General features: G+C 37.0%; 2 protein-coding genes across 10 annotated transcripts in view; one reads left to right on the top strand and one right to left on the bottom strand.

Moving 5' to 3' along the window:
* The window catches only part of poc5 (POC5 centriolar protein homolog (Chlamydomonas)), a 103,415-nt gene extending 93,106 nt beyond the window's left edge, over window positions 1-10,309 (top strand). For all 3 annotated transcript variants that reach the window (XM_041186205.1, XM_041186204.1, XM_041186206.1), the window contains one exon: window positions 8,291-10,309. In XM_041186205.1, coding sequence (XP_041042139.1) covers window positions 8,291-8,425 — 135 coding nt within the window. In that variant the 3' untranslated portion in view covers window positions 8,426-10,309. The remainder of the gene's footprint in view (window positions 1-8,290) is intronic.
* The window catches only part of LOC121277141 (ankyrin repeat and death domain-containing protein 1A-like), a 114,664-nt gene that overhangs the window by 19,193 nt on the left and 80,907 nt on the right, over window positions 1-14,564 (bottom strand). For 2 of the 7 annotated variants that reach the window (XM_041186211.1, XM_041186212.1), the window contains exons 15-16: window positions 12,533-13,125; window positions 10,311-10,405 (exon numbers count right to left, since the gene is read on the bottom strand). The exons of 2 other annotated variants lie outside the window; for them this stretch is intronic. In XM_041186211.1, the coding sequence (XP_041042145.1) occupies window positions 13,067-13,125 (59 nt within the window). In that variant the 3' untranslated portion in view covers window positions 10,311-10,405; window positions 12,533-13,066. Of the gene's footprint in view, window positions 1-10,310; window positions 10,406-11,390; window positions 13,126-14,564 lie in introns of those variants that run through there. 3 more of the 7 variants (XM_041186214.1, XM_041186213.1, XM_041186209.1) reach the window with 3 other exon arrangements.

Genomic DNA, 14,564 nt, shown 5'->3' with positions numbered 1-14,564 from the left:
CAGGCCATTTAAGACTGAAATGAGGAGGACTTTCTTCACTCAGAGGATGGTGAATCTTTGGAATCCTCTACCCAGGAGGGCTGTGAAAGCTCAATGACTGAGCATGTTCAAGATCGAAATCGATGGATTTCTAGATGCTAATGACATCAAGGGATTTGGAGATAGCATGGTAAAGTGGCTTTGAGGTAGATGATCAGCCATGATCTAATTGAATGGTGGAACAGGCTCGACAGGCCAAATAGCCAACTCCTCCTGTGTTCTCGGAGGAGGTTGCAAGAAGATCAGATGGAGGTATTCAGTATCATGAGGGGTTTAGACAGAGCAGATGAAGCGTTAAGAACCAAAGGACGCTGACTTAAGGTGATTGGCAAAAGAACCAATGACAACATGAAACAAAACATTTTTACACAGTAAAGGTATCTGAAATGCACTGCCTGGGAAAGTTGTGGAGACCAATTTAATCATGGCTTTCAAAAGTGAATTGGATAAGCACCTGAAGGGAGAAAATTTGCAAAGCTGCAGATAAAGGGAAGCGGAGTGGAACTAGCTGAGTTGCTCTTGCAGTAGGCTGGCATGGTCACAATGAGCCGAATAGCCGGCCACCTTCTGTGTTGTAACCATTCTATGATTATGCCGCTAGAAGTTAAAAGAAGAGGTGGATCTCTCGCAGCTGAGAATTTGAAAGAGGACTTCTGTGTTATTGATCTGGACCACCCAATCCTTGGTCTCGTAATTCTGCAATGTCATCTGAGCCCCTCTTGTGTGGATTTTAAATGTTAACCAAATACAACTAAGGCTCTAAACATAATAAAGCCACTTCAGTTGTTACTGTAACCCTGGTTCTAACCTGATTAAAACAAATGATTAGACTGCAAATAGTAAAGCTGGTGCTCAACAGTGGTATATTTTAGGAATATCAGTTTAACATTTTCAATCGTTAACTTTACAATCCATGTTTTTGAGACCTTTTTTACATAAGTAGCTTTTTATTGCTCACTGTATTCGGCTATTTTTTGTTTTCGTAGGTATATATTTCTCTTTTTTAAATATAAAATAAAACTGGAAAATTGTACTATTGATCAGTATTGACAGTAGGAACATATTCACAGAATTGGCTCAGCGACAGAAAACAGTGGTAGTTAGTGGATGTTTTCAGTGCTGGAAGAATGTTTGTAGTGGAGTTCCCCAGGGATCAGTGTTGGGACCCTTACTTTTCCTGCTATATATTAATGACCTAGACCTTAGTGTACAGGGCAAAATTTCAAATTTTGTGGATGATACAAAACTTGGAGGTATTGTGAGATGTGAGGAGGATAGTGTAGAATTTCCAAAAGGACATAGATGAGTTGGTGGAATGGCAAACAGGTGGCAGATGAAGTTCAATGCAGAGAAATGTGAAGTGATTAATTTTGCTAGGAAGAGTATGGAAACACAGTATACAATAAAGGGTACAACTTAAAGTGCGTGCAGGAGCAGAGGGACCTGGATGTTAATGTGCATAAATCATTGAAGGTGGCAGGACAGGTCGAGAGAGCAGTTAATAAAGTATACAGTATCCTGGGCTTTATTAACAGGGGCATAGAGTACAAGAGCAAGGAGGTTATGTTGAATTTGTATAAGTCACTAGTTCAGTCTCAGCTAGAGCATTGCATCCAGTTCTGTATGCTGCACTTTAGAAAGGATATGAAGGCATTAGAGGGTGCAGAAAAGATTTATGAGAATGGCTCCAGGGATGAGGAACTTTGGTTAAGTGGATAGATTGGAGAAGTAGGACTGTTTTCCTTAGAGAAAAGAAGGTTGCGAGGTGATTTCCAGAAGGCATTTGATAAGGTGCCACATAAAAGGTTATTGCATGAGACAGGAGCTCACGGTATTGGGGGTTATGTATTAGCATGGATTGAGGATTGGTTAACACACAGAAGACAGAGTCGGGATTAATGGGTCTTTTTCAGGTTGGAAAGATGTAATTAATGGAGTGCTACAAGGATCAGTCCTAGGGCCTCAATTATTTACTATCTATATTAATGACTTGGAGGAGGGGGCAGTGTAATATATCCAAATTTGCTGATGATACAAAAATAGGTGGGAGGGCATGTTGTGATCAGGACATAAGGAATCTGCAAGGGGATATAGATAAGTTGAGTGAGTGGGCAAAAACTTGGCAGATGGTAGGAAAGTGTGAAGCCATGAACTTTGGTAGGAAGAACCAAAAGGCAGACTATTTTTTAAATGGAGAGAGACTCCAAATAAGTGCAGCACAGAGGGATCGGGGTGTTCTTGTGCATGAAACACAAAAGGTTAGCTTGCAGGTGCAGCAAGTAATTAAGAAGGCAAATAGAATTTTGGCCTGTATTGCTAGGGGGTTGGAGTTTAAAAATAGGGAAGTCTTGTTCCAACTGTACAGGGTGTTGGTGAGGCTGCTTCTTTGGAGTAGTGTGTATAGTTTTGGTCCCCGTATTTAAGAAAGGATATACTAGCATTGGAGGCAGTTCAAAAGAGATTCACTTGGCTGATTCCTGCGATGAAGGGGTTGACTTATCAAGAACGGCGGAACAGGTTAGGCCTTTATTCATTAGAGTTTAGAAGAATGAGGGGTGAACTTATTGAAACGTATAAGATTCTGAGGGGGCTTGACAGGGTAGATGTTGAGATGTTTCCACTAGTGGGGGAATCTCGAACTAGGGGACAGAGTTACAAAATAAGGGGACACTCATTTAAAACTGAGGGTGCAAAGGAATTTCTTCTGAGGATAGTGAATGCCTGGAATGCTCTACCCCAGAGAGTTGTGGAGGCTAGATCACAAAGTATTTAAAGAGGAGGTAGATTTTTGAAATATCTGGGAGCTGAGGGCCATGAACAACTGGCACGTGAGATGAATTGAGGCCTGGGGCAGATCTGTCATGATCTTTTTGAATGGCAGGGCAGGCTTGAGGGGCTGAATGTCCTACTCCTTCTATTTCTTATGTTCTTATTTGATAGAGGCATTCAAAACCATGGTGGGTCTGGACAGAGTAGATAGGGGAAAATTGTTCACACTAATGAAAGGATTGAGAATGAGAAGGCACAGATTTAAGTAATTGGTAAAAGAAACAAAAGTGATATGAGTGGAAGCTTTTTCATGCAGCGAGTGGTTAGGTACAGGAATGTACTGCCTGTGTGGAGGCAGGTTCGTTCAATTGAAGTATTCAACAAGGGAATTAGACTTCCCTAAAAAGGGAGAATGTGTAGGGTTACGGGGAGAAGGTGGGGGAATGGCACTAGGTGAGTTCATTCAGAGAGTCAGCAGACACATTGGGGCAAATAGCAGTCTCCTGCGCCGTAATTCTGTGACATTAGCCATATTAGATCAGCAGGAAATGGCTTAAAGATTATAGCACAGTAACTGTACATGGACAGAAGATTAATTTCAAGATAAATGACTTGAAAATATTTTTAAATAAATGTATTGTGTAACTGTTAACTGTTGCTAGTGCCAGTTTTTAAGGTATTTGATTTCTCATTCATATTAGTTTTTTTTTAAGTTGGAGTAAATGGATCAGTGAATATTGACTGTCTTCTAAAGCTATAGTGAACTGTGTGAGTGCATGTTTTAATCAACTAATATTAATGTTCAGTGCAGAAAATTGCATATTTTGAAACGTTACCTAAACAAATTAGATGCATATGCCATGTCCCCTTCCATTTTGGTAAATATTTCTCCATAAAGGTAGACTACTTTAACTGCATTATTAACACCCTATTTTAATGTCGACATAAAGCCAAAAATGCTTCAAATATTAGTTTTCTGCACAGTTTGATGCAAGAAATAATGTTCTAGATGCTATATCCACCCTTAAGTAACCTATGTAAGTAGTAATTAAGGCTATTGTAAAAAATCTATCTGTAATTGTTTAGGAATTACAAGATAGAGTAGGGATTGGGGCAGGATGTAACAAATGGTTCCCCAGGTATCTTCTGGGGCCTCAGTTTTTCACCAAATATGTACATAAATGACTTAGGATAGAGAATTCTACACACAAGATTGCAGGTGACACTCATTTGTGGTGCAGATGGGGACAAAGGGGCATAGACTAAGTGGGCAAACTGAATTCATTCGGGCATAATGTGGTGAAATGTGAAGTTGGTCACCTTGGATCTGAGACAAATCGGAATATTTTCTTTATGATGAGAAACTAGGGGCTGTAGAGGAAAGAAAGAAATTTCGGCAAAAGCCAGTGCATAAGTGTTTAAAAAGTAAACAAAATGGTTAATGCAATGTTGCCCTTTTCCTCTGAGGTTGGAATTCCAAAGTGAGAAAGTGATGGTTTAGTTGTGGAGTATGTTGGTCAGATCTCATCTGGAATAATGCATTCAGTTTTAACCATGGGTTTAGGAAGGAGGTATTGACTTTGGAAGTACAATGCAAATTCATCAGAATTAAGTTATGAAGATAGCTTGCACTAACTTGGTTTATATGTTTAGATGATTGAAGGGCGATCTAATTTGAGGTGTTTAAAAATAGGGATTTTATGGAGTAGATACGGAGGAACTATGGATTTGGTGTGATAATCCAGGACAAGGAGGCATAATCTTAAAATTGGGACCAGACCATTTAGGAACAAAATCCAGCATATTTTCATACACGAGGTTTGTGGAAGTCTGGAACCCTTCCTCCAAATGCATGGATATTGGGTTAATCAAAATTATCAAGATTGCAGGAGTGTAAACTTCAATATGGAGAAAGGTGAGTAAATGGAGCTCCGGTACTGAGCAGCCATGATCTTATTGAGTGGTGTGAGACTCAAGGGGCTGAATGGCCTACTTCTGTTCCAATATTGAAAATCAGTATATTTTCTATTCCGTTTATACCTACCAAAATAGTAAGCCTTGTCAATTTGGTTTTTAAAAAAATGAAACTAACACTTCATATGAAAAAGCACATTCTTGTTCAGCCTTCCCTTACTTCCAATGTTGTCAAACTTGGTAGGCAAATGCAAATTCTTCAACAATCATACTTTTCAAAGAGTATCCCACTAGTTTCTTTCCCCCCCCATTAGTCCTTACGTTACAAAACACAATACTTGAGCTAGCAAATGCCTAGCAATGTGCAGGAAACTGCAGCATACAATATAAATGACTTTGTGTAGATCACAGTATAAAACTGCTGCAATCTACAGAATGTTAATTGATTCTCACTGTATTCAACTGCAGGATTTAGCTTTGCAGACTGCCTGAAGGACTTCAACTGCAGTCTTTAAGTATTGACCCAATTTTACCTTCTGTTTGATAAAACTAACTTACAAGGTGATAGTTTATTGAATAATGATCTGGTATTTCATTTGCATGTAAATGATGAAAATATGAAAGGGTTCTGATTTACAAAAAAAATCTAGCATGTACCTCTTGCTGCACATGTACAAAATATCCCAGCATTGATGGTTAGCCCAAAGCATTCTTTTGCTTATGCAAAAGGATACCATAACTGATCATTCATGGATGGCTTTCATAGAGTAGAAAGAACTGAGATAATTATATCAGATACTTCATATTTCCTGGCTATATCTAACACGCATATGGTCACGCAGTTTTTAAATTTTACTCATTCCTCTCTTCCTACATCCTTACTGTGAAAGTAAAATATGGAATGGCAGGTGAAGCTGAACATTGAAGTATCAATATGGGACATGAGATGAGAACACTTGATCTATTCCTACTCCAAGCTTTAGTGGGTGGGAATGCACTCGAGGGAGACTGGGGTACCTGCTCAGACAAAATTACTGGCATAAATTGACAAGTTATACTGGACATTAGGGGGAGGAAAAAAGAAGAGGGTATATATTTTCAAATGGAAAAGGAAAATGCTCTTTGAGAGAACTTTAAAAAAAATTGAATGTGCAGCAAAGCATTTACGCAATTAAATTCACAAGGAGACCTGCTAGTGTGTTGGGTAATACCTTTAACAGTGCAATTTTTTTGTTTTTTAAATTATGCCTCCATTAAATCAAAGATCCTTTTAGTTATGAGGACATTCTTCTGACTGCTGGAAACATTCAGTAGTAATTCAGGGGGCAGCATTGACCACCCATTCTACTCCAACCCCACCCCACTCTGCTCTTAACTTCTCCATGTGTCAGCCTGGTCTCCTGATCTCAAACCCCCCCACCCCCACCCTGTAATCGAGCTATAAAATGTAACAGTGGGTTCTCTCCAAAATTTGTCCTGTAGTAAAAACATAAAATGTAACCTTATTTTGGCTATATGGCATATTTCACTTGTCAGGGAAGGATGCAACAAAAGACGAAGAGCCTTATATTGGTATTCTTGTTAAGTGGCCTGATGAGTGCAAGACGAAAGCTTCAACATGTCTCTTTTTTCAGCAGTAATTTGTATGCATATTTGAGATGAGGATGTGTGGTGTCACATGCTAATGATTAATACTTTGGCCTCCATAATTTCAAACGTTTAATGATGCATCTCAGTGTCCTGGAGAGTTCAAATGCTATCAATATATTTTAGTTAAAAGAACCCTTTGTTAATATGTGACTTCATAGTGACTGATGATGCTGGGAACAAGTTACTTAAAAATGACAAAAGAGTACAAGAAGCACACAACCTTAAACTGATGCCAAAATTTCAAAATTACTTCAATGTAAAGTCTATGAAAGGTGTACATTAAAGTTAGTACATAAAGATAACCAGTGTGTTAAAACTTTGGTAACACAATACATGTATAAGATATAGCATGATACCTGATCATAAGGAATAAGAGTCACGAGCTGCATAACTACAAAAACTGATTACAGAAGCTAATTGCAAAGTCATATATAAGCATAAAGACAAAAAAAAACTGTGGATGCTGGAAATCCAAAATAAAAACAGAATTACCTGGAAAAACTCAGCAGGTCTGGCAGCATCGGCGGAGAAGAAAAGAGTTGACGTTTCGAGTCCTCATGACCCTTCGACAGCATATAAGCATGTTATGTACTTTAACTGTGACTTAAAACCTGAAGCTGTTTTACTTCACACAATAGCTTTTTGAGAGGAATACAGCATGCTAAGTATTAAATCACTTCCCAGAGCCTAATTTATCCAATTTTGGCATTCTTTGCAGCATTTGCTTTGACAGTTAAACTACAGGTGATCTCTCATTTGTCCCGTAATCAAGCCATAAAATGTAACAGTGGGTTTCCGCCAACATTTGTCCTGTAGTAAAATCATAAAACGTAACCTTACTTTGGCCTAAGGTGCTATGGTGCATTTCACCTGTCAAGGAAGAATGCAGCAAAAGACAAAGAGCCCTATGATGTGATGCTAGTGCCTTCCATTGACTACAGTTAAGCAGAATATCAAATTAAGTTCATTGATATACTTCAATTACTTGACCATGACATATCTAAAAATAATTATTAAACATAACCTTTCCGACACGTTAGGCATTCATTCAGATTTAAATGTCAAGTATTTTTTCCACACTACAGTAGGTAAGAGAATATACTTATATGTGACATCAATACTTCATTCAGAATTATAAAGCATATACCAATAATCAGCATTGTTGAATAAAAGAAACTTAAATTTATTTCACTCTCCCATCTCTGAAACCTCAAAAATGCCTCATTTACAGTGAATTACTTTGAAGAGCCATGTGGACAAACTAATGAATATGTGTTAGACTAACAAAATGGTAACACAAATGATTGCAAATTAAATTAAACGCAACACCATTGGCTTATTTGTAAAATCCTATTTATGACACCTGTATGCTGTTTGCCATTTCTTGGGCATGCTAAGTTGTTTTAGCTTGTTAGAACAGTTGCTTTTTATCTATAAAGAGACATATGCCTCTGTGATTGACATTTATATCTGTATTTTGATTTTCTGATGGTCATTTACATCAATGCTCATTGCTAGTACACCACAGAATATTCCAGTAATAACTTGTAGAAAATTTAACCCATCTGGCTCAACTAGACACAGCTTCTCATCAGGATGTAAATATTCCGCGACAGCAGTACTGAGAAGAAACAAAAGTTTGTATGTCTTGACTAAATGATCGCTCACTCACTCAGTAACTAAAACATTTTGTCAGGTTTTAATAGAATATGATTGACTGCTAATGGAAAATGGAGATTTTTTTAAAAATTGGTATACTGAGATACTTTTGTCAAGTTCTTGAAGGAGCAAATGAGTAACTTTAAAAGGACCAATAGGAAGACAAAACAAACGAAAAAAAATACTTTGGGCTGGGGAAAAAGCTCATACTTTAGATCTGTAGTTGCTGCTCACTTCTTGTTCTTTTATTTGCCCTTAGCAAACCATTGGTCAAGGGACTGCAGCCAAGTATCCTCGATCCAACCAGCCCCTCTCAGGAGGGAAAGTCACAGGTCAGAATGCAAAATCACCCACTGTCAGCTGTGGTATCCAATCAATAAAAGTTGTAGACTGAATGTCACGTCAACGAAAGCATCAGGAACCCAATGAGTGGAAGATACATTGTGGAAACTGGTGAAATCTCCAGTTTCTTCTATAAGTGAAGACCAAGGATCTTTTGAGTTGAGATCATTATTAATGCTAATGACTTAACTTGTGAGCACAATTGCAAGTGCGTTATTGGGCATTCAGCGTCCAATAAAAGTATTTGTGGCATATGTAGGGTTCTGCTTGTGCAAGGAGTGTATCAACAATTTTTAAATGCTGTAAAATTCAATGTATTCACTGCATAGGGTTTAAAAATGATACCTCAACTTTTTGGCCTGTTGGCAAAAGATCACTGAGTAGTAGCCAAGATGCACCTCGGAAGGCAAAATGCGTATAGTTTTAATAGAAATGGGGCTAGGTTCTATGAAGGTGCCATGAGTTTAAGCACTAAAATATCTCCTACAGCAGAACTTTGGCGGGGGGGGGGTAGGGGGGAATTATGTTCTCAACCTTGTTTAAAAATATAGCACCAATCGCTGTATGAATCCTCATCTATTTGCAGGTTAAGGAGATGCAGCTCATGGGTGAAAGTCGTATATAGTATTTCCTACTGTTCTTCAAACACATCAAAGTAGTTAACAGTGAAAATGTGTTTAATTGTTAAGTTACTATTTATATGACTTGTGATACTGCAAGTGGTTGTTGCATAAAAATATATTTATAGGTAGTGCAGGATCAAGTAGAGCTCTTAAATAATATGAATTCTCAGTTTCACTTCCATTTCCTGTCAGCTGATCTCATCATAAACCATGGTATATTGTCATAAATTTCTTAAATTATCCCTCTTACTGCCACAGATGAGCTGTCTAAGCAGCTAGTGACATTGCAAGATACAAATCGCCACTTTAATGATACAGACCATGGAATTTGAACTTTTGACTGGAAAGCGTGTTCACAAACATCTTTTTATGTTTTAGTCTTGTAACATTATAACTGCTGTTGTTTTATATACTTGAATTTTGGCCTTAGCAATTTCCATTTCTGGGTTTGTCATTGGAAATTTAAAATCTACGAATAAATACACCTCTTAGAAACTTGCTGAAATAGCAGACAGATGTATGACAGCAGAGCACCTACCTGCTGCCTTTAACAGGAGAATGGTACAGTTCAATTTGGGAACAGGAATACTAATAATTTTTGAAACTGAGTGGTTTCCTCTACTTACTGTGATTCATTATGGATGAGAGGAGACAGTGATAGATTTGCAGTGTTAAGGGTGAGGGGATGGTAGTTGTATGGTTCAGGTCTATATGGCCCTACCTGTGTCTTAAATTTATTTTTAACTGCTCAGAGCAAAATGTCCTTGAACCTGACTCATTCAATGTACTTCAACACACAGGCATTGGGCTTAGCACAGCTCAAGGTTAGATCATGTTTTTCACTGGTCACCAGAAATAGCTCTTTATGTTAATTTTCATAATTAAAATCTGCTTGTGTAAAAATTTGTTTGCCAAATGTATTTATAGTTTCAAGATCTAGTTTTGATCAATTTATAATTCCTATTCAATTGTACAGTTTTTGAGGTTTTGATCATTTTAAGAGCACATGCAGTTTGACTTGAAAGTATAATTGTAATTGACTTTTGTATAAATGTGTGTATATTTTTAAACTTTTGTATTGCTAATTTTTAACTTGTGATTACAGTACTACAACAAATGTGTCCTCAATCTGCTTTCTTTCTTCCGCAATATAAAGAATACAGAAAATGTTCTTTGCATAATGGGCATATGAAAAATGCCATTTTTACAAATTATTGGTGCTCTAGCTTTAGCATAAAGTAAATTATATCTATTTCATAAAATTATACAAGCAACAAGTCCCACGAACAAATAAATATAAAAATTTTGACCTACACTGTAGCCAGCAAATCTTTTTTGTAAATATTATATATTTGAGATATGTGGATTGATATCAAGGCAATGGCTGTAATCTGATGGAGGGATGGTTCCTAGAGAGAACAAAATTGGAATAGTTGGTAGCAATCTAATGCAAATATCTACTTATCTTAAAAGCAGTTACAATTTTTAAGTTTTGTTAGGGACTGTCAATATGCATACTGTCCTCAATGTATGATAACTATCCTTAAAGGGCTAACAACGATGGTTCATATTAAGTTATATGTAGTTGACTGGAAAATTCTGCATCCATTGTATATTGTATGCAGGCGTAATAATTTCTTTGCAAATTAACACGTGATCAAATTGTGCAATTAAGTGTCCGATATAGCCGAAAGACTACATTGATTGGAGCATTGTTGTAAGAACATGAAATGTCTTGAAGTTAAGTTGAGCTTCAGTCTAGTGTTTTGGGTTTGTCTAAAGACATTCAGCCATGTGCATCATAATCTTGTATATTTCTCAATAATTCTTCAAGGGTTTTTTGATTGTGTTGATCAGAAACCTTTTAGAACATATTTATAACTTTACTACAAATATGAAATGCTTTAATTTTATAAGATGACTAACCTAGTAGCCAGGAAAAATTTTCCCATCTAACATTATCCAGTTGAAATGCTACACTACCTCAATTTATGAAACATGGAGTCTTAAGTTTTCAGTCTCAGATAAGAGCAGCCTAGAAAATAAGTCAAGCAGTTCAAAAAAGAGACCAAATAAGCTGGAAAAAGGGCAGCTGAAGAAATATATCATGGATGCGTTTCATAATCTTTTAGTTTATTTACCTTGTTACTATTTTACGATGAAGTAAATTGGGCATTTTTATTTTACCCAAATATTTAATTAAAATAAGCCATAGAAATCAGACTGGCCCTTCAGTTATACATTTTTTGTTTGAAGGTCATGCTTTAAAATTGAAATGGAGCTGATAGCCTGACACAAGATGTCCAATAAACTATTTGCAAGTTACATTTTGGATATAATTTCTTAGTTTTAAAAAAAACATTAAAAGATGCAAGTCTAATATGATGACAAGTGATTTATTTTACATCTCCAAAATGAAACTGCACTTGATGCAAGTTGACTCTTCTTTTATTTGTGTTTCCTTGTAATGGTTTTTTCTTTTCATGGGATGTGGGCATTGCTGGTAAGACCAGCATTTGTTGCCCAACTGTCATGCCCTTGAGATAGACGTAGTAAGCTACTGCCTTGAACTGCTGCAGGGCTTTTCTGTAGCGGTTTGGTAGAACTGAGTGGCTTGCCTGCCTCACTTTTTCAGAGGGCAGTTAAGAGTCAACCACATTGCTGTGGGTCTGGAGTCAGATGTAGACCAGGATAGGTAAAGATGGTAGATTTCCTTCCCTAAAGGACAGTTGTAAACCAGATTAATTTTTACAACATTTGTTAGTCTGAGTTATGATGACCATAAAACTACTAATTTTCAATTCTAGATTTTTTTTTAAATTAATTGAGCATATTAATTAATTGAATTTAAAGTACACCACCTGCCGTGATGGGATTTGAACCTACATTCCTAGAGCATTAGCCTGGGCTTCTGGATTACTAGTCCAGTGACACTACCACTACAAATATAAAGCTATGGAAGAACATAATATGGGTAAGGGGCTATCTGGTTAGTAGCTCATTAATGGAAGGAAAGAAAAAGGAACTGATTGTTAAATACTAAATGTTTGCTCTATCATGTGTTTGACTTCATAAATCTTGACACATTACCAATGTCATTACTAGTGACCACTATCGGTTATAGTAATGCCTCACATTTATATACCCATCTTTATTTTGGATAAAGAATTTCTCCTTACTGATGGTTGCCCAAACTCCTTTTTAGGAGGAATATTACTAAATGGACTTGTCCTTCCTTTGATTTGTAATAAAGTTTTTTCTACAACAGCATATATTCATACAGTGCCTTTAAATGTAGTAAAATGTCCCAAAGTAGTAAAATGTACCAAAGCACTTCATAGGAGTGTTAAACAAAATTTTACACAGCCACATGAGCACAAAAGCTTGGGTCAAAGTTGTAGATCTTAAGAGATGCTTAATGGAGGAAATTGAAGTGGAGAGGTTTAGGGAGAGAATGCTAGAGCTTTAGCCACAGCTAAATGGTAGTTCTGAATTCATCTTTATAGAACAGTTATCAATAATGAAGGTCATTCTACCTGTCTAATTCAGCCAGGAAGATACTAGTTCTCCCATTTGGTTATTTGATGCGCAGAGGTTTTGCCTCCACTGTTTCATCCAGGGCTCCATTTCACCAATGTTCTGTATATCACTGCAGCAGCACCAGTAGTGATTTTTGAAGAATCCGTCAAATCATGTATAAAATGATCAAAAAAATGTTTCCAAGCTCTCAGAACTGACACCATCTTTGTAGTTACAGTAAACAGTCAACATGTTATATACTTCAAAACAAAAACAGAATTACCTGGAAAAACTCAGCAGGTCTGGCAGCATCGGCGGAGAAGAAAAGAGTTGACGTTTCGAGTCCTGTTCTGTTGAAGCGTCCACTATTTGTTTTGGATTTCCAGCATCCGCAGTTTTTTGTTTTTATCTATGTTATATACTTCATTTGGGATAGGGCAAGGATGGTCTTGTGACATGAGCTTCTTACAAAGCAGCCCTGTATGTTGCCTTGCAATTCACCTGAGCAGCAGACTGCCTCATCATTGGCTCCAAATTAAGCAATGCAAGCTTTAGGAAACACTGCACTTCTGTGGAGATTGCACGCCATTAATTTCCTTTCTGATCTTTTCTGTAATGAGATAAAAAAAATTCAGTTCTAAAGAAGGCTTCAACACAATTTTCCATTTACTTCAGCTCATTCTAATCTATTTACTCCTCCTCCAAACAGAACTTGTTTACGAAATGCTACTGGTATGTAAACTGGTAAAAATCCATGCAACTACCTGCGACAAAAAATAAACTCAGCTGGGAAATGAAGTTTAACTGCAGTTGTAAGACAAGTATAATATATACGGACTCGAAACATCAACTATCGCTCTCCGCAGATGCTGTCAGACCTGAGTTTTCCAGGTGTTTTTCTAGTATGATATATATATTGGCTGGACTCCAGTAGATAATTTAGCATTTGTAATGTGAGGGAGTGTAGACTAAAATTATTCTTTGTGTACACAGTGAGATAAATATTTTCCAAAATACAATGAGCTCAAGTTTATGGTTTTTTTTTAAAAAAAGAACCACCTCCCTTAGGAAGAGGTTTAAGTTTAAGTCTGTGCATGTCAGATGATGATGCCATCACTGGAAAGGTAGTGGAATTTTGGTAGAGACTTCAAAAAAAATCAAAACCAGGTTTGCCAGACAGTCTGTTGGGCTTTATTATTCCTACAAGTCCTGAACCCAAATGGTCTGATTGGAGCTGTTCGTGTTGGACATTTATCCTACTCGCTAAATCATTTCCTGAATTTGAAGTGATAATATGACTGTCAGACGGTCCATTTTTTAACAGCAGTTAAAATATTGTTTATCTAAGCAAAAAACACATCCAAAAAGTTACATTTCTAGCATGTAGAGTTAATTAAGGGGTAGTATATCCACTTGCTGCCTTGGCCTTCCTCTTGACTTCAATCAGATCACCAGCAGAGATCCTACATCCTTTGAAACAGCCAACACATTCCTGTTACCATGCCATTCTCTTTATCCAACTTTTAATTTCTCAACCCACCAGAGCCAACATGCCCCTCATACCTTCATAGTTTCCTTTGTTCAGAATTAAGACGCTAGTTTCAGAATTAAGTATATCACTTTCAAACTTAGAATTTTACATTAACATATTATAGTTACTATTTCCTAAAGGCTCCCTTATAGCAAGGTTATTAATTAGCACTTCTTCATTACACAAATCCAAAATAGCCTGATTGAGTTAGTTCTTCAGAAACCCATCTCGTACACACTCCAGGAATTCATCCTCCACAGCATTAGTGCTAATTAGATTTACCCAGTCTATATGTAAATTGAAGTCATCTATTATTACCGTATTAATCATGTTACATGCAGCTCTATTTTCCTGCTTTATACTGTGCTCAACATTACCGCTACAGTTTAGTGGCCTGTAAACAACTTCCAAGGGAGTTTGCTGCCCCTTGCTCATTCTTAACTCCACCCAAACTGATTCCAAATCTTGAACCATCGATCTGTACCGATCCCTTATTAACAGCACTACCCCACCTTTTC

This window comes from Carcharodon carcharias, chromosome 4 (assembly GCF_017639515.1).
Source record: "Carcharodon carcharias isolate sCarCar2 chromosome 4, sCarCar2.pri, whole genome shotgun sequence".
Taxonomy (NCBI): Eukaryota; Metazoa; Chordata; class Chondrichthyes; order Lamniformes; family Lamnidae; genus Carcharodon; species Carcharodon carcharias.
Note: the sequence above shows the minus strand (reverse complement) of the source record. Positions and strands in the feature narration are given on the sequence as shown.